Source organism: Hippocampus comes, unplaced genomic scaffold (assembly GCF_001891065.2).
Source record: "Hippocampus comes isolate QL1 unplaced genomic scaffold, H_comes_QL1_v1.1 scaffold85, whole genome shotgun sequence".
NCBI lineage: Eukaryota > Metazoa > Chordata > Actinopteri > Syngnathiformes > Syngnathidae > Hippocampus > Hippocampus comes.
The window spans coordinates 4,033,709-4,061,238 of record NW_017805540.1 but is presented as its reverse complement, the minus strand read 5'-3'; the positions used below and the strand labels follow the sequence as shown (position 1 = coordinate 4,061,238).

The 27,530-nt window shown below is 43.0% G+C and overlaps 1 protein-coding gene across 10 annotated transcripts in view; it reads right to left on the bottom strand.

Moving 5' to 3' along the window:
* Positions 1-27,530, bottom strand: part of adgrl2b.1 (adhesion G protein-coupled receptor L2b, tandem duplicate 1) — a 158,904-nt gene that overhangs the window by 117,969 nt on the left and 13,405 nt on the right. For all 10 annotated transcript variants that reach the window (XM_019879094.1, XM_019879095.1, XM_019879096.1 and 7 more), the window contains exon 2: positions 7,818-8,015. In XM_019879094.1, coding sequence (XP_019734653.1) covers positions 7,818-7,893 — 76 coding nt within the window. In that variant the 5' untranslated portion in view covers positions 7,894-8,015. The remainder of the gene's footprint in view (positions 1-7,817; positions 8,016-27,530) is intronic.

The window sequence follows — 27,530 nt, the reverse complement described above, 5'->3', positions numbered from 1 at the left end:
ACGGCCATTAGAAGAAAAGAGCAAAAGCAAAGGAAAAGTAAGTGCATAAAAGTATTCTTGATGTTAGATTTACACTCTATCCTCCTCCTCTGCAGGTGACGTTAAGTGGAAAAAGAAAAAAAAAAGGTGGCAGGCTACATAAGAACACGACAACTCTCCATTACGGCTTGACGTGCTCTTTTTTAAAAAATAAATTCAGCTGGCGAGCTGAAAAAGAGAAAGCCACTTGCGCTCGCTTTCATTCTTTCGCCAGGTGTTTGTGAGGCCACTTGTTGCTAGGCGGATTTCACTGGGCACCGTATCAATGGACAAGGAGAGGTGGCATATCAAGGAAATGATTTGATCAAAAGGTGGCAGGCTACATAAGAACACGACAACTCTCCATTACGGCTTGACGTGCTCTTTTTTAGAAAATAAATTCAGCTGGCGAGCTGAAAAAGAGAAAGCCACTTTCATTCTTTCGCCAGGTGTTTGTGAGGCCGCTTGTTGCTAGGCGAATTTCACTGGGCACCGTATCAATGGACAAGGAGAGGTGGCATATCAAGGAAATGATTTGATCCATCTGTCCGTTTACGCTCATGCGCAAAAGGCAGAGTATACCCCGAACTGGTCACCAGCCAATCAGAGGGCACATACTGTATACACAATCAGCCATTCAATCACACTTTTGAATAATTTAGAGCTCAAAAGCCAGAACCTCAGACCTCTGAGGCAGACCTGCAAACTGCTACTTCCACAATTTCAACATTATGATGCAGAATTGACTCAATAAGTAAAACCTCCTTCGGATGAAACAATCTTGAAGATTTGAAATTTCAAATTCCCAGCTTTACTATTTATACTATTTTCCTGGAGTTTTTTTTTTTTTTATTATTATATTGTGCGTTTGGGTGTGTGTGTGTGTGTGTGTGTGTGTGCGTTTATTCCACAAATTAGATGAAAGCAACAAGCTTTCTCAGCACTGTGCCATCAACTGGATCTCGCTGGGCATTGCCTCACTTTTTACAACACAGCGTACCTGCTTGGCTGAGCAAGTCAAATTTAAGAATACACACACACACACACACACACACACACACACACACACACACACACACACACACCATCCATTCGTTTCAGTCAGGTGTTTAAAAATGACTATTATGGACAAACAAAAACGCCCTAAGTCTTGACCGGACCTGCTTTGGGATGTGCTGCTGTTTTGGTTAGCAACAAAGTTTAAATGATGGTCGCAGTTATTTGTGTAACAGTGTGAACAATAGCACCAATGAACTGACATATTCAGAGTGATTTTACTTTGTGCTGGGAAAACAACGGCATCCATCTCGGGGGGGGGCGGGTCTATTTTAGGAAGTCCCGCCCCAGTACTGCTGTGACACTTTTTCATTTGCGTGCTAAGCTCGTTTTCTTCAGCTTTGCCTGTATTAAATATACATGAAACCTAAATCCAGCAGGTTTCTACTCCCTTTTCTTTTTATCACCCCCCAATATGTTTGTCTGCACCGCAAACAGAAAGAAAAAATGTTGTCGTTGAACCTAATATTATTTGAATCCCTTCTTCCTGGTTTAATGCATCACCGTGTTATGACAGCTGAACCCTGCGGCGACTCACGCGGAGCAAATACAAAAATTCCAAAGTAAACGACTTTTGGGGTTGTAAGCCGGACTCATCTATTATTTGAATTAGGCTGCCTGGGGAGAAAAACAAGCGCGGGTAGCTTTTAAGAGAGTGAAAAGATTGAAGGAGGCATCTGTTTCAGTGTTTGCACAACTTGTTACTAGAAAGGCTATGTGATATTAAGAGGGAAAGCAAACGGAATCAAAGTGTCAGAAAATGTAGTTCCGACCCTGATAGATTAAGGCCTCGCAACAGGAAATCGTGTAAACATAATAAAAGCAGAGGTCTAGGGCAAAGAGGCTGGATTTTACATTCCGGATTGAAATATGATTGCTGCTTGCGCCTCGTTGAACGCAAACAAATCGCTGTCGTAAAATGTCGAGCGACCCCATCACGGACGGCCTCGTATTTCATTTCCTCCGAGTAGGAGTGAAAGGCTGATCCCGAAGATTCAGACTTCTCCGCCTCATTTCAGTCCGCTGTCGTGTTTTGATTCAAAACTTTCCGTCTCGCTTGGCTATTATTAAGATGGCTTCTTGTTATTGCTGCCTGCTGGCTGGCAGGATGACAAAAGTGTATGTGTGAATAAAAGACGGTTAAAACTACAATCATGAAATGTGTCAAACAGGGTGCTAAATCTGCAGGATGAACCCCTGGCTCATGGCTTGAAAAGCATCCAGTTGCATGATGTATCCCGGCACACGGATTGACCGCTCATCTGTGACTCTCCCGTGGTTTGGCCGATAATTCATGATCGCCCCGCCTCGGCGGCGACGCTCAATATGAATTATAAAATGGCAAGCCAAGCATATCAATGGACGACAGACTGGCTGTGCGTGGCCTCGGGCCAGAGAGGACTTAGCGGCACAATAGCCCCCCCGCACCACCCATGGAGGGGAGGCCCAGGACTGGAAATACCAGCGAGGCACAAGGGAGGCTCTTCAATCGGCACATTGCATGGCACCGCATGAGACAAAAACAAGTGTTGTTAACCTTTACTACCTTTTTGGCAAAAGAAACGCCAGCGAGCTGGTGACACTGTGTGAAAAAAAAAAAAAAGCGGAAAATCTTCTGCTTCCTGTGGTGTTAATTAAAAAGCCGTTTTTTTGTTTAAACTTTGTGCCCTTACTTTGTTTTTTCAAGTTACATGCAGTTATTTGAGCAATGTTTTCCATTTGAGTTTCAAATATACCGGCAGAGAGCTGTCCCGACTTTGCCGCCCCTGTCCCATGTCTGTTCACACGAATAAACTTGGTATAAAAACGTAAAAAAAAAAAAAAGCTGACGCAAAATCCCAAACTATCAAAACTGTGGCGGAGACTTACCTCGTGTTCTGAATCTGTTCCCTGTGCATTGTGAAAGATGATCTCACGAGGTGTGGAGTGTTCCAGTAGATTGACAATGTCGTCGTGTGCTTCCATGTTTATGGTCAAGTTTTGGAGTTGAAGCCTCCAGTTTTTATATTAGAAACGATTCATCCATCCATCCATTTTCTGATCCGCTTATCCTCACAAGGGTTGCGGGGGGTGCTGGAGCCGAGCCCAACTGTCTTCGGGCAGTAGGCGGGGGACACCCTGAACCGGTTGCCAGCCAATCGCAGGGCACACAGAGACGAACAACCATCCATGCTCACACTTAGGGACAATTGTTCAATCAGCCTGCCATGCATGTTTTTGGAATGTGGGAGCAAACTGGAATACCCGGAGAAAACCCACGCAGGCTCGGGGAGAACATTCAAACTCCACACAGGAAGGCGGAGGCAGGATCGAACCCACGACCTCTGCACTGTGAGGGCGACGCGCTAACCACTGGACCACCAGGCCACCAGAAACGATTCAATGTTCTCCCCAAAAAATGTGTGGAAAAAAAATAAAGGTCTCCCTTCTAATAGACGTCTACCCCATCAACACTTGAGTAATTAGCCACCCCAAGGCCACTATTTGCGGAAATCCAACTTCCATTTTAGTGACATTTCACACATTCTGTGAACATTAAATATTTTACTCTGGGCTTTGAAAAGGGGCTCAAGTGTCTTTCACGCAGATCAGCAACATGCCCAAAAGCTGGATTGAGCATTAAACTGACAAACAATGTGAAAGGTGCGACAGCCACCCAGGGTCCCGCAATCCACTTGCTACGGGGTTCCGCCTCCGATACAGTTGTCGTCCCACCGCCGCTGGCTGAAAATTTACTGGGTCCACTTGGTAAGCCCCCTATTTTATGTCTGTGCTTTTCACACAGAACAGCAATATGGTAACGTGTGTATTTTCCTGCAAAGTATCGTCGCTCAAGGTTGGACCCAGAAGCCAAACGCCGGTCTCCTCTGATACAAAATATATGGACGTCCTCTTTGCTCCATCACATTTATTACAGCCACGAGAGTCTATTAAATGTTAAGTATAGGTACTTTTGTGCTTACGACTTTGGAGGACCGTGACTCTATCGAGACGTCGGTTTAAATTTCAGTCTAGTACGCTCGTTATTTAGATTCAATGCCTGCTGCTGCATCCTTGTGGCGTTATATAAGGCACGCCAACTTCGCCTCTCGAAAGTAGGCCACGCAGGTATCGGGTCTGTTTGGGTCTGCGGATGAAAGACGCCAGACGGAGCGCACGGCGGCAGCCACAAGTGTGCGCCGTCGCCATTGTGAGCCAATGAATGCTGAAATCTGAGTCTTGCAAGGAGAGAAAGGGCAGATTTAGAGGGGGATTACTTCCTGTGGTCTTTGTCCACATTCTTGGTCGACTCCGGTGTTTGAATAACAAACGGTTTGATTGTTGTGTCGCAGCAGCGGAAAAAAAGAGCAAATGTTTGTTGAGACACTGTACTCGCACGGGCATGAAAACGGCCCCGATGAAAGACATGAGTCGGATGCCTTTTTTCAGTGCAACTCTTCTATAGAAATGGCGCCGACATAGAATGTGGGGACCACCTGGCAATTTTCCGCTCAGGTTAGTGTCAGAACTTGAAACCACTTCGCAATGGCCACTTAAAGAGGGTTACGCAGATTCTCCTAATTGGGTCATAATGGAGGATTTTCCCTCTCTTCTGATCAAAGTCAGCAATGAATTGATTAGTGCATGTTTCGAAACGATTATCCTGAGGAATTCTCCTTGGGTGTGTTAAGATTATTTTTCCTCCTGGATCTGCTCAGAAAACACACCCATTAAGCCAGCGTGACGAAGCTTCAAGACGGGTATACACCTGCGTGAAAGGCATTTGCAATTCACGGGTGAGAAGTTTAATACCTGCCACTCACATCGACTGTCCTGTTGTGGTGAAAGCCATTGCTGCTGTCCAGACAAAAGTTACAGTCTAAGGTTCGAAATTTATGCGCGTGCAAGAGTGAGTTTCTGCAAGTCTCCAGTCTCCTACTGCTCAAAGAGAGTAATACCAGGGATGTGGGCGAGCTTTGTTTTGGGTGAAAAGCTGATTATCGTCTTTGCTTTCAAGGGGCAGGAGGTCATTAGCAAACACTGGAGGGGCTCTGGTCAAATCATGGGAATCTTCAGGCTACAACCAGCTGGAGGTGAATAGAAAGCAGATAGATTCCGATATCATTTTCAACAGGAATTCCGTACGCTCATTCCCGATCGACCAATGGTTAATATGCATTCTTTGCAGCAAAGGTCCTCGCGTCAGACGTAACCCAAAACCGGGCATTTCAGCATACCAAAGCACTATTCTGTCTTTTGAAGCGTTTCTCCATGTCTACTCGACTCAACCTTGAAGCCAAAAGCCGACGTCTTTTCTTCAAGAGCCGGCGTAGTATTTCTGTGGAGGATATATTGCGGTCCATAAATCCACAAATCAATGAAACGACTGTTTGGGTCGCCTGCTCCAGCAGCCGTTTTATCACCGCATCCAATGATGAATCTCTCTCAAGAACAAAAAAAGACAATGACAGAATTCAAATGGAAAGGCAAGCTTCCTCAAAAAGACGGCACACGATATAACCCGCAATCAATGCTCAGCACACAAGCATGTGATTTTGGTTTACTTTGTTGTCGGAACAATGGGAACAAAAAGGGGTGGGGGGAGGTGTAATGATCGTCATCAAGCAGCCCGAGCGGCAGCATCGGTGGTTGTGATGGGTATGGCCCAGACGGGTGTGTTTTCTGACAATCTTTGTAATTACAGCCAAACGCTGCCATCAAAAGTGAAGCAGGGAGGTAGAAATGGAGGCTTTGGATGTCGCCGAGGACAATTAAAAACCTCGCTTTTGAGGGTGACAGGTAGACATGCTGCATGGAATGTGATTGTGTGGCGGTAAAAAAAAAAAAAAAATTGTATTTCCTCAGGGGGTTCAGCCTCTCAAAGAAGAGTGACAATCTGCTATGCAGTTGATGAAAAGGCCTGGAATTGGGGGGGGGGGGGGACTTTGACATTGGAAGCCTGCATCAGTCAAAGTGTGGGTTTCAACAAATACTTCAAGGATACATTTTGTCGAAATTTGTCTTCTTAATTGCTTGTATACAAACAGTTGGCTGTCTGGATGCTTGCCCAACCACCAAGTGTGACATTAAACAACCAAGTACTGTCAATCTTTTATTTGCACATTTCTGAAAACGTGTCTATGAGCGAGCTGTCCAGACTTTTTCTGTATCGGGCGATGGGATTATTTTAAAGGTATACAATCGTGTCGGGCAGCCCAGTGGTGGACTGGTTAGCGCGTCGGCCTCACAGTGTGGAGGTGCAGGGTTCGATTCCGGCTCGGGCCTTCCTGGATGGAGTTTGCATGTTCTCCGCGTTCCTGCGTGGTTTTTCTCCGGGTATTTCCTCCCACATTCCAAAAACATGCGTGGCAGGATGACTGAGCACCCTAAATTGTCCCTCGGTATGAGTGTGAGCGTGGATGGTTGTTCGTCTGTGTGTGCCCTGCCATTGGCTGGCAACCAGTTCAGAGTGTCCCCCGCCTACTGCCCGAAGACGACTGGGATTAGCTCCAGCACGCCCCGCGACACTTGTGAGGATAAGCGGATCAGAAGATGTGGGTGTCAAACTCATTTTGGGCGCGGGCCACATTTTAGTTAGAATATATATCTCTTATTTATTCCATACGAGAATTAAAAATTTTGGTCGACATTTTAGAAAGGATCATGGAAGTTGACATCTTTGAGCTGCTTTTGCGGACCACATAAAATGATTTGGTGGCCCAGATCTGGCTCCCGGGCCTTGAGTTTGAAACCGGTGCCATAAAAGCTAAGCAGAGCTGCCAAGCGGAGGCGATAGTTAGGTAACGGCGTCAGCTAGGACAACCAGAGGAGACTTGAATGTTCAATGAAACTGTCGATGTTTTGGTGGAGGGCATTTGTGTTTGGCAATGAGTCTGCCGCATGAGCCACATGGACAGATCTGCAAACTTAGTTGAGTACGAGGATCCTTGATTTACGACAGTTCCCGTTTTCACTGCGGTAACTTTTTAAATAAGTTGGAAGGTGCCGTCGTTTGTCAGGAATCAACGAACACTCAGTGGTAAAGTCACAGTTACTGTAAATACTTGAATGGAAAAAAACCACACTGGTAGGCCATAAATACAAAACAATGAAGAACATAGTAAATACGGCGATAAATGTGCGGGCCTTCTTGTGCCGCGAGGCGGCCTTTTCTTACGCCGCTGCGCAGACTATTGCATTGCAGACCTGTTGCATCCTCGAAACATTGGATGTGGGCTCTGTCGTAAACAGAGAACCCCCTGTGGATGAACCAGTCGGCTTGGTGATGAAGTGCCGCCTCCACGTGCCACCATACAAAGAAAAAATACAAAGGAGGCCTTTATGGCCGCTCGCTGGCCTTGTTCTCATCCTGCTAACTTTTGCCATCAGTGGTCATGGTGACTGACGCAAGCCCCAGTGGAGAGGGGCGAGGTGAGCGGCGGCTAATTGCATGAGTGCAAAACGCCCATGCAAAACACACTGAGAGCAATGAGGATTAAAAAAAAAAAAGAAGAAGATAAAATAGGTCGCATATGTCTCATTTAATGAGTTCAACGCAACACGTTTTTTTTTCCCATCTCCAAGGCTGAAATCATTGAAGTAGAACTCAAATGCAACCTTGCTGCTAAACAGCTCTTCACTCCCCCTTTTTGTACAGCCGTTACAAATTCAACGCATTCCTTGAGATGAACAAAAACAAAAACGCTTCTTTTGAAAGGTTGGCCGGAATCTTATTAACACCACGCGCCTCCATGGTAACTCACCTTGTAAACGGTGACAGCAGCAGAGAAGAAACAGAAGGCAGGAAAAGGCAGAACACCTCCATGCCGGAGAGGCCATTGTCTCCCTATTCGGCGAACCGTCCAAGAAAAGTTGTTTTTTTTTCCGAGGTGAGATCAAGAAGCTGGAACAAAGTCAACGACGGGCGGTTCTCTGCAAAGCGTCGCCAGTCATCTTCACATCTGCAGAAATACAAAACACAGACGGCGTTAAAATGGAGCAAATTGGGCAATGATGTCATCATTCTCATCGCAGCCGTGGATTTACGACGCAGTGTGCAGTGTCATGTTGCGCCGGGCTTTACTGGAACACGCGGGCCTTGTCCAGATTCATTGCAGAACACTAATCTGGATTTAACATTTGCACACTTGATGCCGCTCAACGGTGTTACGTCCGCTCGGCTGTCAGCTGTCGGGCGCACACTCAGCTGCGGTCCTTCGAAAGAAGTCAGGCGTTATCCTAGAAATATGATCTACTGACGAAGCGACGTCCGTTGCCATTGAGTGTCTCAATATGAAGCTCAATTACGTTCAAATGAAGAGGACTGAAGAAGAGCGCGCTATGTTTTGTGGAGAGTCATCAAAAAAACTTTGCCGTGTACACGCACGCGATGACCTCAACTCAAATTCTTAGCCTCGCCCATCTGATCTTGTATTCAATTCCAAAACTGGCTAACAATGCTGCATAATACCTCAGACAAATTAGGTTTGGACGGGCCCCTGGTAATGGCTTAAACAACCCCGCCGCCAAAAAAAAAACAAATGGCACGCCTCCTGTGTCTTTTATCGGCACGGATTGACAATTTGTAAGTCTACTCACTGATAAGTTTCGTGTTGCTCAGGAAAACTGTTAGTGGCGACGCCTGCATTCCTGATGAGATGAGGGTGGTTTTTTTTGTCTTTTTTTTTTTTTTTTTTGCATGAACTGATGGAGCCTGCTTAGATAAGAAGCAAAGCATCTTCTAAGACAACCAGAACAGTCCAATTGCAATCAATTCAATGCCCTTAGAAATTCCAGACATTCGACTAAGCCAATAAAAGCAGTTTATTTGGCTTCGGCATAACAGTGAAGAAGAAACCACATCACCGTGCCGTAAAAACAGCTCTACGGTTTGGGCTAGTTGGTTTTCCACTTCTAATCACGTAGTCCTGCCAAAGTGCGAAAAGCACGACACACTGAAATAATCAGTCGAAGCAAGGCTCGCTAATAAACAACAACTAAAAAAGAGAATGAGGTCGCCTCTCATAACATTTGATTAGCCACATCGTTCACACCGAAGAACAATTTAGAGCTAGTTTCACCTACGTAACATTTCACAGCAATTCTCGGGTACCTAACTCAGTCATAACTTTACAGTTTGAGCCCCGCGAGTCCCAGGGGACTCGCTGATCAGAAAAGTATGAGTCCCATTATGCATTTAGAGAGTCCCAAATTTGGAATTCTGAAATGGTCTACTTATTCAATTGCATATCATAATAACACAAACAACAATATACATTGATAATAGGTTTATTTCTTATAAACAAATGCTGCAAAAATTTAAATAATTCAAGCATACAAGATCTGCTGAGAAATAGGTTCTTACTTCATCCCCTGGTTCAGCCTTTGAGTTCATAAATTCTCCTCTCTTTACTCTGATTCCAATGATGCAAGGCTTTCTCAAAGTCAACTTATTATCGCAAAAAAAAACTATCCAACTTTAGCTGCTTCTTCTGTGATATCCCCGCAATAAACTTTCGCAACACTTGTTCGCAACACTTGTTTTAACGTTACACAACTTGGCAATCGTCTGCCGATCTCGGCAATCTCGTCTCGCGAGAACAGAAATCTCGTCACGCGAGATCAAAACAACAATGGCGGCAATTGTCAAACTGTGATCGTTGCTGGAAAAAAAAGATGTACCGTAGTTTTTTTTTGTTTGTTTTGACTGAGAAATTTCCTTGCGTCCCAAAAATGCACATGATTTGGATCCCGCGGGAAAAATATGCATCTAGGACGCGGGAAGCAGAGGTAACGAGATGGCTGCTAACTTACCACGTGAAATTTGCAGAAACACTTTTGAATTCATTTTGTGTTTTCATGTTGAGTTGATAAAGACTCAACGTGAAAACACAAAACATGGAATTTATTTCAATAAAAATGTGCAACATTTTTTGGGGCATATGGTTGAAGAAAACGTGAAACTAACGGACAATGTGGCAATGTCTTGACTAAGCTCGAAGTTGTAATGGTTTGACCTGGATGAGAAATGTTGAACATTAGGATTCATCTGTAAAAGTGCTCATTCTTTTCACTGGCATTCTGGACTGAGATTTTTTGAGAACGTGGAAAAATTGTTCCTGAAATGAGTTGAATTACTTTGAATCGGTTGAAAAATGTGGAAAGGGGGGAAGTGAAAAAGATGTATTTGTTAGGTGCAGAACAAAAGAAAAAAAAGAAAAACAGAAACAGGTCATTCTTATCTCTGACAGCGGGTCAATTTGACCCATAACATGACGGGAGGCTTAAAATAAAGAGTTCCAATTGGTGTGATTCATGAATTGTGGCGCTCGACTCTCAGCTTTCCAACTGCGCATCTCCCTCGTCCGACCAACACCTACCCCTCACCTGCTGTTTGGCTCAGTAAGACCGAGAAATGAAGTTGAAAAGAGAAAATGTGAAAACTTTTGCATTTCACACTTGAAAGGGTGCCAGCATGAACACAAAGTAAATGGTGTTCTTGGCACTTATTTGACACTCGCCAACGCGTCACTAATGAATGCTTCATTCTCCGAATCGTCCCCTGTTCCACTTTCTTCCTTTCCTCACGGAGACAGAAAAGGAAGAAAAAAAACATGGCTGTCGCTCCAGCAACGCAGACACGGCTGCTTTGTGAGCTTAGTTTTTGTCTTCTTCCTTATCGAGGGTGGCGCGGGGATAGGTGGGGAACAGCCCTTTGTCTGCAGAAGTGGCAAAAGGTTGCAGCCTGCGACAAACTAACCCAGCAGACAGATAAGCTGCTTACTGGAGTCAAACAGCAAGCAGCAGTCAAATGCCACACACTGACTTGACACACGCAGGCACGCACGTACACATGCGCAAGCAAGGATACATAAATGCATTTACATATTGTGTCTTGTTTATTCCCGTGGGGTTGCCATCCGACACAACAGGCCACATGGTAGTTGTCACAGCGCAAAGACACACATCTCGGTAATGCGCTCTACTCCCATCAACCTTCATGATTATTCTTCCCCACCTGGGTATTGCATTGAATGTCAAGTCCTCTCGTCTGAATAAATCTTATGCTGTGCAACTAGCACCAGCCCGGGCTTTTATGGGGGTCTAAGAAGAATTTGATTAGCGACCACCCCACCACCACCATTGTGTCGTCATCTTTGCTTCAGGACTACAGATAGACTTGTTTAGCAGTGGTTTGCATGACTTCAGATGTTTTGTTTTGTTTTTTGTTTTTTTAGTTGACACTAGAGGTGCAGCCATCAAACACTTTGGTGTGAAAGACTACAACCCCACATTTCTACATTGCCATCATAATTACCCCCGGCTCTCCACACCTTCATGCCAAATGCGCTTGAATATTTTTGGCACCTCAAAAAAAAAAAAAAAAAAAAAAAAAAAAAAAAAGGCTGCTAAAACCCCACATTAGCGCAAACCTCATATTAGCACCACTGAGAAGTCATTCTATATGTGATCAATGTCCAATTGCCAGCTGGATCGCCATACTGGTAGGATGCAGAGGGCTCATATATTGATATTTCGGTTTGATCATGCCCCAGGAGCAGGGAAGCAAACTCCCAGCCAAGGCATCAGTTTAACTCGGGTGGTTATGGTTGTGTTTGCCATACATGTTGGCTGCTCAACAGTCAAATCTTTTCGTTAAGCCAAAAGTTCAGTGGTGGGCAGGGCATCAATTCTCCCAAGAGGCAATCCTTTCTACATATGCACACATCCCTTCATCTCTGAATATGAGCGGCCACCCCTCCCCCCAATTGCCCGCGGGAGCCACGTGCTTACTTTAATGGTAGTTGACAGGAGGAGATGGGAAGTTTTCGAGGGGCCGTTCCCTATCCCTTCCGGCCTGCTGAGCCCAGGAGCCCTTCCAAACACCAGGGGGTGAGAGCCAGCCAATGCAGGCTTGCCCTCACAACCACGGGGTCCTTTTTCTCCTGATTAGCCCCCGCATGCGACATCACCCCGCTGAGCAACATGGCTTCCGTCTCCCTTAAGCCGGCCATAGTTCATCTTCCTGAAAATACTGTTTTTTGTTTGGTGGGATTTCAGCAGGGAATTTTAGGGGGGGTGATTAGGTGATTAACATCAAGATAGTATACAGAAGTAGTAACAGATGTGACAGAGTTTTACATTAAGGTAGGAAGTGTTGGGCTCAGAGCTTCTCAAGTGGAACATTTAGTTTAAAAGCGAATTGAAGCATTGCTAATACTTCCAAGTTTGTTCTGGAGAATTATCGGGACCTGAGCGTCATTCCAGTTTGCAGTTATTTAAAGCAAAGTAGGGAGTAATAGAACTGGTTGCTACCATGTACGCCCTGCGGCTAAAAACTCGTGTTGGAAATGTGAATCGGCAAAGCGTGTTGCAGCTCACTTAAAAGGTTAAGGAAATGGAACTGTGCTAAACATGCGAGGCTAACCTGTTAAATGTGGACAGGAATCATCAGGGTTATATCTTTGAACAAACTTTAAAAAGTTTGTACAAACACTGCAGAATAGTAATGTTAGCAACGACGCTTGTCAAAAAGAATGCACGGAAGAAGGTAGAAGTAAGAAGCTTATGAAGCTAAGCTAATTAATGCTAACACTAGCATGTGTTTTATATTTAAATAACATTTTAGTGCATGGCAAAGTATGTACAAAAATTCTGCAGATGACTATTGACTAAATGTTGGCAAAAACGCTGGCACTAACAGTGCGAGAGACGGTAGGCATAAGAAATAACGGAAGCTACGCTAATGAGTCTTTAGGCTAAATGCTAACAGAACTATATATATATTTATCATTTCAACTGTTCCTTGTTGCCGAACCAAAATGTCCCTTGAGATTTAAATTAACAGCATATTTGTCTGAAAATGACAGCGGCAAAAAAAAAAAAAAACATCCCACCAACAAAATGAATAATGATACGCAAACATTCCCAACATCTGTTTTCCTTTTGTCTCCTGCTGTAATCCGAGGATGGGGGGATCTATCATCGCTTGAGATAAATGGTAAAAGTTTCGACCCATCGTGATTATTTTTCACATCCACTTGATAGGAATAATAAGCTGAGCACTGCAAAAGAGGAACGGCAGGCGATTAACTGATAATTAAAACAACTGCCTGGACGGGGGAGACGGCCCCACATGTCTAACGTGAGAGACAAAGCTTGGCCTCGCTCGGGGTGGAGAGGCGTCCGGTTCAAGAGACAGGGAAGGAGGGTTGGCGGTGGGAGAGGGAATGCAGAAGAATGGAGGTGGGAGGGTACGAAAAGAAAAGGGGCGGAAGGGTCGCCGAGGAGGATTGACAGCCTGTGAGTACGGCCTGACCCCCATGGCTTTGCCTCCAAGTTTTCTCCAAAGGCTTAGAGGAGACGAAAATAAAGCCTGGGGAATGTTAATTTATTTTCAATTGTCAGCACCAAGAAGGAGGGGGACAAAAAGTGCATACATACATAATCAAGTGGGACCGGGCCCAAAACTAATGTGCAAGTCCAAGTGTAGTGTTCACACCAGTTGAAACAGACGTGCTTCCACCAGACTGATTCATCCAGCGCTCGTTGAATGGCTACTAATTTAACAATCTGCCCCCCCCCCTCCCCCATGCCCTACATGTGACACATGTGAGCCGGAACATCAGACAACGGTTGACGAACACCCTCTGGATACTTTTCCTGACGCTCCCGTCTTTTGTCATGTCACGACTGTCAGGACCGCAGCTTCCAAGCCCCGCGGGGGATGCGGTGTCATTTCCTCATCTCACCAGAGAACTTGCCAGAAACATCAAGTATCAGTTTGCATTTCCTCATTGCGGCTGATAAGATATATGTTACCAGGGAGGAGCCGCAGTTGTAAATGGCGGTGTAGGGTTGCCAACATTGGATGAATAAAACGAAAAATAAACCGAATGTAGTTGACTCCTAAATTATGGGCAGATGTGCAGTCTTGCATGACTCTTCATATTCACGCTGAAAAAAAATGTCACCATAAAGAGTTGCTGAAATATATGTGAATACAATTTTTAAACAAAAAGATCTCTGACCCCAAAACATCTCCAAAATTGTGAACAAAAAGTCAGGAAAATATAGAAAATATACCACTCAAAATTGAGAACAAACAATTTTCATCAAAGATTATGAACATAAATCCACCAAAAATGTCACCAATAATTGAGAACAAATAACTGCCACCTCAAAATGTCTCCAAAATTGTGAAAAGTCATCCTAAATGGTATTGAAAAATATCAGACCAAAATTGTTAAAAAAAAAGAAGAATCAATAAATTGTGACCAAAGATAGTGAACAAAAATTTACCAAACCGACATCATCAAAAATTGTTAAAAAAACGTCTGAATGAAGACACCCCAAAAATATCACGCAAAACATATCACTCAATATTTTAAACAGCTTTGAACAACAACCCAATGAACCAATTAAGTTAGGCAGAAAACCTGTATGCGATACCTCTTAATAAAGTCCCTAAATTGAAAAAAAAAAAGTTGAATGTCACCAAAAATATCACCAAAAATTGCTCACAAACAATTTTCATCAAAATCTTTAGTGAAAGACAGCAAAACGCTTCTCTTAAAACGCTCCCAAAAAATAACCATTAGATATACTTTCCAATGTTCCTGAGATACACCTTATTTAAGTCCCGTTATACGGACTCTCGTCAAAAATTTAAAATGCTAACAATGAAACAGACATGTCACCAAAAAGGTCTTAAAATAAATGTCACCATAATGATGCTCAAGAAGTTCACAGAAAACCCAATTTAGTGAACAAAATGATGAGAGCGAAAAAAAATTCCAACGAAAATGTTGCAAAAATGATCACCAAGAATTGAGAAGAGAAAAAAAAAAAGCCTTTAAATAGTTTTCCATCCAATACGCTCCTTTTGTGATGTCAGGACACCGCCGGGAATGCGGTTTTCATTTCCTCGTCTCCACCAGCAACGTGGAGAATTTTCCAGAAACATAAGTCAGTTTGCATTTCCTCATTGCAGCTGCTAAGATATACTGTATATGGAAGGGAGGAGCCATAGCAACAGGATATGCTGCAAACGGTGGTGTAGCATTGCTCTCATTGGAACAATAAAATAAACCACAAAAACTGAACACAGCTGACTTTTGTGATGACGAATGCCTTTTGGGTGGTTTTTTTTTTGTTTTTTTTACTTTTGGAAAAAGATCCCAGAAGGTCTTACAGATAACTGCTGAACCCATGTGAACTCAGATGCGAACCAAAACAGCAGCACCTATCCACACGCAAACCATCTCTCATATGAATTATGGCGTTCATGCTGTAAAAAAAAAAAAAATCCCCATGCAGTATTAAAGATGGTCTTAATGTTATGTGGAGACGGCGTCCTTCGCAACTGGCAGGGTCGCTCCACAATGTTTATGTTATGGGGAGCTATGCATTTTATTAGTTACACTCACTCTGCCTCAAGTGCTTGCCGTTCAGTTTTGCATAACATAAATGGTAGGTCGGCCTTATGATTTATGAGTGGGGAAAAAAATAGTCAGCATGCAATAATATATGCCACTAAAATTGGGACCTCAAAATCAGTCATCAAAAGCATGTCATACAACAGTATAGCAAAAATTATACGTGGAGAATTTTCCAGAAACATAAGTCAGTTTGCATTTCCTCATTGCAGCTGCTAAGATATACTGTATATGGAAGGGAGGAGCCATAGCAACAGGATATGCTGCAAACGGTGGTGTAGCATTGCTCTCATTGGAACAATAAAATAAACCACAAAAACTGAACACAGCTGACTTTTGTGATGACGAATGCCTTTTGGGTGGTTTTTTTTTTGTTTTTTTTACTTTTGGAAAAAGATCCCAGAAGGTCTTACAGATAACTGCTGAACCCATGTGAACTCAGATGCGAACCAAAACAGCAGCACCTATCCACACGCAAACCATCTCTCATATGAATTATGCCGTTCATGCTGTAAAAAAAAAAAAAATCCCCATGCAGTATTAAAGATGGTCTTAATGTTATGTGGAGACGGCGTCCTTCGCAACTGGCAGGGTCACTCCACAATGTTTATGTTATGGGGAGCTATGCATTTTATTAGTTACACTCACTCTGCCTCAAGTGCTTGCCGTTCAGTTTTGCATAACATAAATGGTAGGTCGGCCTTATGATTTATGAGTGGGGAAAAAAATAGTCAGCATGCAATATGAAAATCGACTGACAAATTTGTCCACACAAATGCTCACCAAAATTGTGAGCAAAGATTTTCACCGTCCCCCAAAAAAAATTTTTTTTACCAAAAATATAGTGGAGAAAAAAAATCTGACCAAAATATGTCACCAAAATCGACACCAAAACTGTCAAAGTCTTACTCCACCAATCTTCAGTTGAGGAAATAAACGCCACAGATCATTATTTGTAGTTATATGTTTTCAAAGTGAATTTCACTTTGAAACTGGTTCATCTAAAGCGATTACATTCCAACAGGTGTTTGTAGGATGTTGCCAGAAATGCTTAGCCCTGATTATTCAGTGCTGTTTTCCAACATTATCCCAAGTCAAATTGAAAACACTTGGAGCGATTGTGCTTTGTGTTTGCTTCCCAGACAAAGAAAGAACACCTCGGAGGAAAAGTGCGGTCAAATGTTTTCCAATGATGTTCGGCGAAGGCCAGAATGCCGAGACGGTGAAGCCTGCCGAGTCTTATTGAAAGCACACGCGACAGTTGGTGTGTTTGGGGCTCTGAGCCAAATGATGGAGGCTGCAGATAAGACAAAGTGGGCCAGATGGACAACGGGAAACACAGTAAGGGTGACCAAAAAAAAAAAAAACTGGAAAGTCAAACAGACAAAGATAAGCTGGGATGAAGAAACAGGTTTGCCTCCAGTACGTTGAAGACAAGGGGTGATCGAAAAAAATGGCATAAGGTTTCTCTAATCAGCCACTGAAAAGTGATGCCACTGTTGTTTTTTTCAAATTCTAATGTTAGTTGCTTTATTTAAGGAATGATTGTGACGTTGTAAAGTAATGCTTGCAGCAGAGATGTTTGATGGAAACATTTGCAATGTCTTGTGATGGTTTTGTGAGCTCTGAAAAAGCCCGCAGTTGAACAAGTCGTTTCATAGAAGCCAGCGCCAGCCTGATTGACAAACATTCGCAGCCTGGTCCCGCTGAAGCCATGCTCGACATGAATGCGCTGACCTTAGAGCAACGGACAAAATCCCGGGGTCGCCGGAGACAAGCGCCGAGCTGCTGTTCGCCGACACGGGATAACGAAGTGGAGATTTTTCTTTACATATTTTCAGCTACAAATTTACCACAAAAAAAGAAGAAAGAAAAAAAACATTTGTCACTACCTCCTCCATGTTTCTTTCTGACAGTCTCTGTGGCGCTCATTAGACACATGCACCCAAACTCGCCCCCACGTGCACACAAGCAGCTCACTTACATGATGTCATGCTGGAAATGTGGGCAAATCTACCGTTTATGAAATAGTATGCCAAAAAAATGCATGGACAAAAAATGCGTCCGGAAATTATGACCTAAAAGCAGGACTGACTGATTTTTTTTTCCCTTTGGAATTGCAATTTTAGACAACTCGATCATAAGCTTCTCTTTTACCCCTCCTCTCTCGCCAAGCTCACCAATCAGAAGTCCCATGCTTCACATGGCAACCCATGTCAACCAGTCAGCTCCAAGCTACTGCTAAGTAGACATTTGTTGACATTTACTTTTCACATTTAAATAACTTGATATTTCCATTCTAATTTTTCCACTTCACTTTATATAATAGCTCCTAATTTTATAGCCGGCCCCACCCCTTCCCGCCACAACATGAAGAAGAAACTCATCAACTAGATTGTTATGTTGCTAACAGATGATACGTTGACTCGCACACCTTTGTGGGGGGGGCACTCCACACAGTATATCAGCTTTCACAGTCAATTAGTGACAAGATTTGCCGAGGTTAAAAATCACTAAACAGAAATATGAACCATAGTGCTTTTACTTCAGGCGACGAGCCAGCAAGAATTGAGGGCGCACGCTGACATGACAGACTTGATAACATTTGTCCGCCTCTACAGCTACATGAAAAATTAGCATGAACGCCCACAGAGGAAAGTTGTAAGTAAAACGTCATAGACCACACAATGTATCCTACCAGATATCATTTGGATTTTTCTCATGCATTTATGTTATTTATTTCTTTTTTTTTTAATTTGCGAATGTTCTAAACTCCTGTTTGGATGCCAATGTTGGGAGCATCAGTTGACACAGAATAAACGTGCCCGACAGCATAGGCATCACTGTTTGCCAATATTTGGCGGTGGTTGCTAAGCGACCAAACGGGAAGTAGCCTGTGCTTTTCCCGCTGGTTTGGTTTGAGGAGACCGCAGCTCAGCAATATGTATTTGTCAACATTTCAATACAAAGTGCGGCCTTTGCTTACATTGAGGAGGAGGAGGCAAGCAGCAGCTAAAAGGACATCGGTTCATCTGATTCGAATAGCACTGCAGGATCTATGGGAGTTTAGGCTCATCTGTGAGCTGCAGCTCAATGAAGTACTTCAGGCTGTTTAACAGCCTTGGAGGGAGTCGGCGCGAGCCTCAAGAGGAAGACAACAAACTTCAGGCAGCGCATTTCTCTAACTAAACACCGGGCCATTTGTGACTGATTACATTACTGATTCCTCCATTTTCTCCTCAAAGCTCTTTTCACTGTAGAATCACTCCGCCAAAATCTCTTGCTTGTTTCACTTTGAAATCACGCCGCCGCCATCACTCCAACTGAATGTACCTCGATGTTATTTCATCATTAGGGCACACCTACCGCAGCCCGGCGTTGCTCCCTTGTGCCATGGCAGCACAGACACAATAAACGGGTTGGTCGGCACTGTGCTGTGCTCAGGGCAGTGTGAAAGGGCTTTAATTGTGCCTGCAAGAGTTGTGCCGTCGAATGTATCGACAGTCGCGTATCCTCACATAGCTGGCATCATGTTGCCCTTCGTTATAAAATATGTTGTCACACAACAGCTCCTTTAACAAAATTGTCAGCCATGATTGTGAAAAAAATCAGTCACCCAAAAAATGTTACCATCAAATGTCACCATATAAATGACACCAAAAATTGGGACAAAAAATTGCAACCAAAAATGTTGAATACAAAAAAATAATAATAACCAAAAGGTGCCACTCAAAATACAAACATGATTTGGGGTTTTTCAAATGTTAGGGCATCAGGGTTAAGGTTAGCATTGTGGGTCAAGATCAGGGTGAAGGGTCACGGGCCAGGGTCAGAGGTTAGTGGGATAGGATTATACATTCTTATTTCGTCAGGTTTGTGCAAAATGTCTTCTCGCACAATTTGTTATGATATAACGATGACCATGCCGCTCAGACTCAGTTACAGGCCGCTTTCATCACCTTGGCGGACGGCGCCTTCGTTGTGCATTCAAAGTTTAGTTTCACCCGAGGGTACCATTTTTTTTTCTTCCCGCCGCTCGAGCCAATCAGCTTCACGGAGTTTATTGAGCGGCTACGTGCGGTCTCTGCTCATCAAGCGTCTTCAGTGCTTTCGCTCACCTTACTTTGGCGCGCTCAAGCTAATTAGTAACGCTGCTGCATTCCTGGAAAATCAACACGCAATTACATTTGAGGTCTAAACACGGCGGTGCTGCGCCACAAATCATTATTGCACTTTTTGGTGGGATGGGAGCAGGGATCATTTGAGATGGTTCGCTCGCAATTCAATCAGCAGTTAAAACTCCAGTCTCCAAAATGGCTGCAACATTGACTCAATTACTAAAACCACTTTGACGACAAATTGTCAGGAAATAAGGAATAATTAATCGGTTACTTTAGTCATGCGTTATCGTTTTGTTTCCAACGGGTGCTGAGCACAAAAGCAATGGGTAGCGCAGCATTGGGCAAACACATAAAACACCTGCTAATAAAAACAGCAATATCTTTAGAACAACTACAAGACCTGAGGTGTGTGGTTTTTCTCATGAGGAAATTATTAGAGTTCTCTCTCTCTCTCTCTCTCTCTCTCTCTCTCTCTCTCTCTCTCTCTCGACAGGATTTCCCGTGACATTTAACGACAGGCAGCTACATTCGGAATTGGATTTAATTCACGAGACCACGGCGTTGAGGAGCGCATCTACTGTTGTCATGTCAAATTGCCTCATACCGCGTGGCCATTACCCAACCTCATGAGTCCGGTGGGACAGCCGCCAATACTATTACGGTCCTGTCGCCTCTGTGTTTTAACACCCGACAGTCTTCCTTGTGTTCAAACCTGCCATCGGGCAGTGAGAAATGATGGTGATTAAATTAGGACAGCTTTGAGCACAGTATGAATGGATCGGATGTACTGTGTCATGGATACACTAGGTTTAAGGTCAACGTACCTGAAGTTAACGTCTCAAGTCGTCGATGGAAAAACCCATAGGATAATTGGATTCTAAAAAAAAAATAAAAATAAAAAATAAAAATTTTAATTAAAAAAAATAATTATTGACAGACCTAATTTAAGGGGTTTTCCCCTGAAAATGGATTTGATGGTTGAAATTAAGGAATTTTGTTTTCATTACATTACATTTAGAAAAATTAAATAAATTCCATCTGTGTTATTTTTTTAAAGTTTTCAATTATGAACACTTGGAATGTCTTGGAGAAATCGTAAAGAATAAGTTCCAGTTATTAATAAAATTAATAATACATAAAATAATAACTATTTTAAAAGACACGCAATATTAAATTAATCCAATTACATTTAAAAATATGTTTTGAGGAATTGGATGGATAAAAAATATCACACTTGAAAAAAAGAATTGACTTTTATAAATAGAATTGATAAATCTCAGTTATGAATTGATGACACGCAAATCAATTCTATCACTCGCAATTAAATGACAATAAATGAACCCATCATCCAAATGTGCCTTGTAGTTATATTTTCCGGAAATTATATTGGTGTGTTACAATTTATTAGCATTTAATCCGTGTGATTATTCTGAATTACTGCTCTGGTCTTTTGAAGATGCTTTCGTATTGAAACATAACAAGCAGCGAATGCCATTTTGGCCATGTTGCCTCCCTCTCCCAGTTTGCTTGTATTAAGGAAATGATGCATGGACTTAATATATGCAGCCAAACACATGCTGCTGGTCTGGACGTTGACGGGCTATTAATTTGGCCAGCAGCTCTATGTTTCTTTGGAAACGAGGAACAGACAATCAATCTGGTGCATTAGCTCAGGGAAATAGAACAAGTCGGACTCCTTTTCTCGCCTTTTAATGCACCAAAATTACCACCTTGTTCCCTTCCTGTTGCTTATCTGAGCGTCTCACTGCTTTACTTCCTTGTTCAAAGGTGACCCTGAGCAGATTTATCTACCATGTCTCTGACTTCATGCCAATTTAACTCATTTGGGCAGAGGAGAACCAGCTGAAAACACAATTTCTGATTTGGTTTTGCGCCACTGGAGTCTCTCAGTCCAATTCGTGAGCGCAGCACGCAGTTTGTCGACGTCGCGCGGCATCTTGGGAGTTGGACTCAAAGTGTTAATTACGACCCCATTACGGTGACTAATCTGACAATCTGTCAGTTGTCATTCAGTTGAAAAAGCACTCGGGGATAACGCTAACTATCTTATTAAGTTCAACAAGCTATCTGGGCGGCTAGTAGAATAAAATGCTTTCAGACCTCCTCACGTGAAGCCTCATCACAATAATCAGGATTTCAGCCCTGGAGTTTCAGGGCTCAGATCGACCCGCCTAAATTCAAAACAGATGAATGATGATATGTAATTTGAACCTTATTAGTGTATCAATCAAAAATAGCTCCCCACTCCTATCTATGACATTCATATTGAATTTGAAAAATCCAATTTAAAATTAAATGTGCTAATGCGCGGCTTGTAAGAAATTAATAGGCGTTAGGGAGCAGAAGCCCGAACAGCGATTATTACAACCCGGCCCAGCGGGAATAAAACAGAATTTCCAGATTACTCATTCCAGGCCTTCCGGGTGCATTTATTTATTCAAATGCAGTTGAGGGTGGGGGGTGCCTTTATTTCTACCTTGATATGAATTTTTGGAACAATACGAACCAATGTTTCTGGTGTCTTACAATTTTCGCCAAGTGAAATGAGAGTAGAAAAACAAAATAAATGAAACAAACGAATGCACACAACTAGGCTTGTCACAATAATGACCATGAGTTATTGTTTGATGAGAAAAAAAATGGAAACAACAGTTTTTTTGGGGACTTGATAAATAGTCATTTGCATGCATGTTTATTTATCTACGTCATCACCATTCACTCGCGGCGCTCCTTCCCTCTACTGTCTCAACCTGTTCACCATTGTGAGAGTGGGCATACATAATAAACGCGCGCACACACACAATTTTTGTATAATTTCATTCTTTGTTTATGCACTATGAGTTCTGAAAACATTTGCTATGCCCACCGCGAATTTAAAGACTGGTGACCAGCACCAGACACCCGCTTGGAGTGGCACACTTGACAGCTAGAGCAGCCAGTGTAAAATCTCAATAGCTCCTATGCTACGTCTCTGGTGCACTGAGAGATTACAGCTCACTTTCCTGGACAGTAGGTTTATATAAACACCTCAATGGGCATCATACAAAAGACATTTATTAATTTGAGCTTTAAATTAGGACAGTATTAATTAGATCCCTTAGAAACCAACCTTTGTTGAGCCAATGTACCTATTTACATTAGAAAAATCTCACAGATGAGCATACAAAAAAAAACCAAACAAACAAACAAAACAAAAAACAACTGTGCTATCGTTTACAGCAATAGTTTCTGGGAAAATGCATTGTCTGTAAAATAATGTTCCTGTTACAGGCCGACACACAACATTGCAGGGTTACTACATGCCCACTGGAACACGTCACTCAACCCGAGATCAGTTTTAATGTTCCATAATGCAATTAGCATAAGACAACAGGTAGGTTCTGCCGTTATGTTAGCAACAGGCGAGATAATTACAATGTTTTAGGTCGATGAGGCGCTATTGCAGACATGGCTACCTGTTTGAGCAAATGCATTCGTCCATCAATCCATCCATTTTCTAATCCGCTTATCCTCACGAGTGTCGCGGGCGTCCTGGAGTCTATCTCACCTGTCTTTGGGCAGTAGGCGGGGGACACTCTGAACCGGTTGCCAGCCAATCGCAGGCCACAAATAGACAAACAAACCATCCATGCTCACACTCACACCTAGAAATAATTTAGTGTTCCATTAACCTGCCATGCATGTTTTGGGAATGTGGGAGGAAACCGGAGTACCCGGAGAAAACCCACGCAGGCACAGGGAGAACATGCAAACTGCACACCGGAAGGCCAGTCGACCACCGGGCTGCCAGAAATGCATTCGTTTTCATTTAAATTGCATTAACATTACACTAAAGACTCATACAATGGCACGATCATCAAAAAGCAAATGAGTCACACCGTAACCTTGAATGGAAAAAGCAGATGCCTCCATTATTCCACTGGGAGGGCACAAAGGCTACAGCATGACAGTAGTAGAAAGTAAAATTCACACGTCCCATTGAAGAAGTAAAAATAACCTTGGATTCTCACATCCGTACTATTGTGTCTTTTAAAGCACCAAATCGGCTAACCTAACAAGAGAGGCATTAGTTGGGCTGCCAAACTCTGGAAACAAAGTGCATCTCCATCTCGCCAAATGCGTAACGGTCAGGTTGTGTCGTGAAATGACAGAATCGCAGTTACGTAAAGCAAGCGGGTTTTGGCAGTTCGGGGGCGTCTATTGGGGCTGGGTTTGCATCAGGTCATTTCCTAATTGGCTTCTTTTTTTTTTCTTCACATCACAATAATGGTGCCCAGTGGCTTGGACCACACAGCCATTAGAGTTTTCCATTAGAAATATTGAACAGACTTAACATTTACGAGTGTCAACCTGACCGTTTTGTGAGCAGATCGGGGAAAGAAAAAATAAATAAATAAAACATTCTTGATACACCCACACCACGGGATAATTGCTCAGGACAGTCTCATAACCGGACCGAGCTGACTTTGATTACGAGGGAAGAAAACTGTTCCCGTTTCATTGTCCGTATGAGTGTGCCTTTCTTAAGGGACTGCATTAAAGAGCAGTTTAAAAGTGAAGTGGCTGAATGTACAAATATTGAAAAGGCCTCTTCGACAAATGCCCATTCGAGCACTAATGAGTGACGTAACTAACAGGCGGGAAACGTCCTGTTTTGATTCTGGTGCCTAACTGGAAACATTTGTCGTCCCAAACAGAGACGACTGTGAAATCAACAAACAGAAGCATATGGCGGCCACCAAACAGCTTGTCTGTTCTTTTGAAAAACGGGGCAGGGCTAGTTGTGTTGATGTTAAGCTTTGCAACCTTTGCCAACCGAACACTCATTGTGAAGAATGTGAGCTTTATTTATTTATTTATTTAACTTTATTTTTTTGCTTCCTCTTGCTTCTTCAGCCCCCCGACCCCCCTCATTCTCCTCCACTCCATCATTCCTTGAGTGTTTGCGCTGTGTCCCTTAGTTACCGGATAAGCAAGCCAATAGCAGCAACGGCAGCAGCAGCAGCTTTGGAGAGTTAAAAGCTTGCCTGCCCAGTCCCACTCATACAAGGCCATCAATAATTCACCCTCATCGGGAAGCATTATCTAACAGCCTTATGAAAGTTTAAAGCTTCTGGGTGACAACATAAGAAGCCGTGAATGCTCTGCAAGAAGACGTAGCAGGCGGTGGCGGCGACCCCCGACAACAGACACGTTCAAGTGGAAACAGACGACGGCGGTCCGTCTGCCCGCTGAGGCCCATTTAACCACTACGACGACAGATGCGAGTCAACAGCATAAAAAAAAAAGAGGATACAAAGGTGGAAGCATTGGCTGGGCTGTCTTAACGCCCAGGCCTCACTCTCATTGACAGTTAAATCCCTCTAAGCCCGGATCAATTACAGCAAGCGTTGCTGTAATTAAAATGCCCTAACAAAGGTCTTAGAAGCGCCTTCCCCATTGATAAGAAGCAAGGTTCCCATCTGTGGAAGCGTCTCCACACAATATTCTGGCTTTAGGTTGCCGTGCGCACACAAAAGTCCAGAGAAAAAGCTAACAACAGTGAACCCCCGCCTATTTGTGGTTTGCTATTCACTTTTTTTCTTTTCCTACGGGCTATTCTCTGAAAAATTCACCTAATTTTAAGCTCGTTTTTAACGCTCCAAAATGCCAGAACATAATACCGACTCATGGGGAAGTTGTTATCGGTGTCCGGCTCCTCTGGTGACGAACATTTTTTATGTTGGCGAGGCGTTAAGTTAAAAGCCCAAGTGGTTAGCAGGAGTTACAGAGAGTCTTTGACGTAGATGAGTTTTTGTGAAAGCAAATCATCTGTCAGCCATTTTGAAGGGAAATTGTGTGCGATGAATTTGAAATGATGGTCAACCGTTTCGTCAGCCCCGAGAGTAAATATTTTGATTAAGGTCTCCTAAACATTTTTACAGTAAACATTTTTTGTCTTTTAGTAATTTTAGAAACCTACTTCTATTTCTTTACTTTCCTTTTAAATGCTTGAAATGTCTCTGAAGTCTTCTGTTCATGTGTTTCAATATTTTCAACGTACATTCCTTTTTTTTGTTTCTTTGCGCTGCTTCTGAATGTCGTTTGGCGTTGTGTTTGTAAATGCTTTTAGGTGCTGTGTCTTGCGTGAAGCACATTGAGTTGCCTTGTGTATGAATTGTGCTCTATAAATGGATGATTGTATGTGCTGTGACGTATGGTTGGGCTAGATGACCTAAAATTCATATCACGGTAAAAGATGAATCCCTTCACAGTGTAGAATCCAATCTCGGTATAACATAATATAAACGCAAGTGTAAAAATTTGAATGCAAGCATTTCTGAATGGGCTGTATGATGTTGTCCTGTAGCAAAGCTGAGCAAGTGAAAATACACTTTTTTGTTGCCAATTTTAACCTGCCCAAAAATATACAATCAGTATATAGACATTCAAGTTGAAGTTTGAGGATTTATTTTTACACTTGTATGTAGATTAATGTGAGGAAAAACAACCACATAAAAACAAATCGGAGGTCAACCGTTGCCCTGAAACAGATTGGTTTCACCCTTAGAGTTTTCATTCCAAAATATTTTAAATCGATTGTGTGAGCCCACAAAACGCTAATTCACAGGAAAAGATGATGCTTGTCTTGAGACACTCACCACAAGGACGCATCGTTTTTATCTTTTCAAAAGATATCTTACGTGACTATGCTCAGCTTCTGAATGGCAGAATGATTATGTCTCCTAATTAAAACTCTGCCGCAAAGCAATTAGCAAACAGACTTTCATCAGAACTCTTCATATAGAAAGATGCCGATCATTGAAGCCCCTTAGCCTCTGAAAAGTTTTCAAACGGAACAAATTAACACAGCCGGTGAAGCCAAATTCTCATTCCACATCATCATTGGCTTATTTTTGAGGGGTTGTCGGCTTAATGCTTCATAGCATGAAACCTAAATTTCAAAGTTCGCTTACAGCAGCTGCCAAAATTAGCCTTGAAAGCCGCTCCCCTGTGGCGACAAGGAGGGCCCGACTGGGCCGACACGTAGCGCGAGCAAGACGGCTGAGTGAACTGACGCGTTGTGAAAGCAAGCCGTGCCATTCCGCGCATCCTGCCGCAGTTTCCCATCCTATGTGACAACGCCTGCCAATCACGGCCCTCGAGAACTGCCAAGGGATCGGGAGATAACCTCTAACCTTGAAAAAACATGCTTGGCATCGCCTCAAGATAACACATGTGCCTCAAATGACGACTGGACGAAAACACGCATCTTTAAATCTGACCTAACATCAGAGGTTAAGCTTGGTATGATAAGGTGACTCCTGGATTTTTTTTTTTTTTTTTTATGTTTAAGAAGTTTGGGGATCATGTGAAAATTCATCGATTGTTATCAGGAAGGTCACTTTGGCTGAAGCTCACTTTTGGGATGGATCTCATATGAGCCCTAGCACAAACAGACCTCTCGACAACCAGCATGAAAACATCGCAAGTACTCTTTCTATATTTGTGAAAGCATTAAAAAAGTGCCAGCAGTGCCATATCGTGGGAGGTGACATTCAAGCACGGCAGCACCAGCGCGCTAAATCTGGAAGCAAAGGACCGATTCCAGTTAAATTATTTTTGCTATTAATTCCACTGAGTAACTTTGCACATGAAAGCCTCTGACAGAAGAATACCAGCTGTCAATCAAAGTGAAGCGGGCTGCGGACTGCACATGTGGGAAATGAAACACGGGCGTTAGCCGACACTCTACCTGCTTCCATTTCTTCCCTTTTTCTACACCAAATGAGAAATAATACCGTCACACTACATCAGCGGAGTGATTTACATTTTTATATGATATGGAGAATGCCGCGGGAAGGGTGCGGGCGGGGTGAGCAAGGTAGAAAGAAGGAAATCGTCGGGAGACATTCCT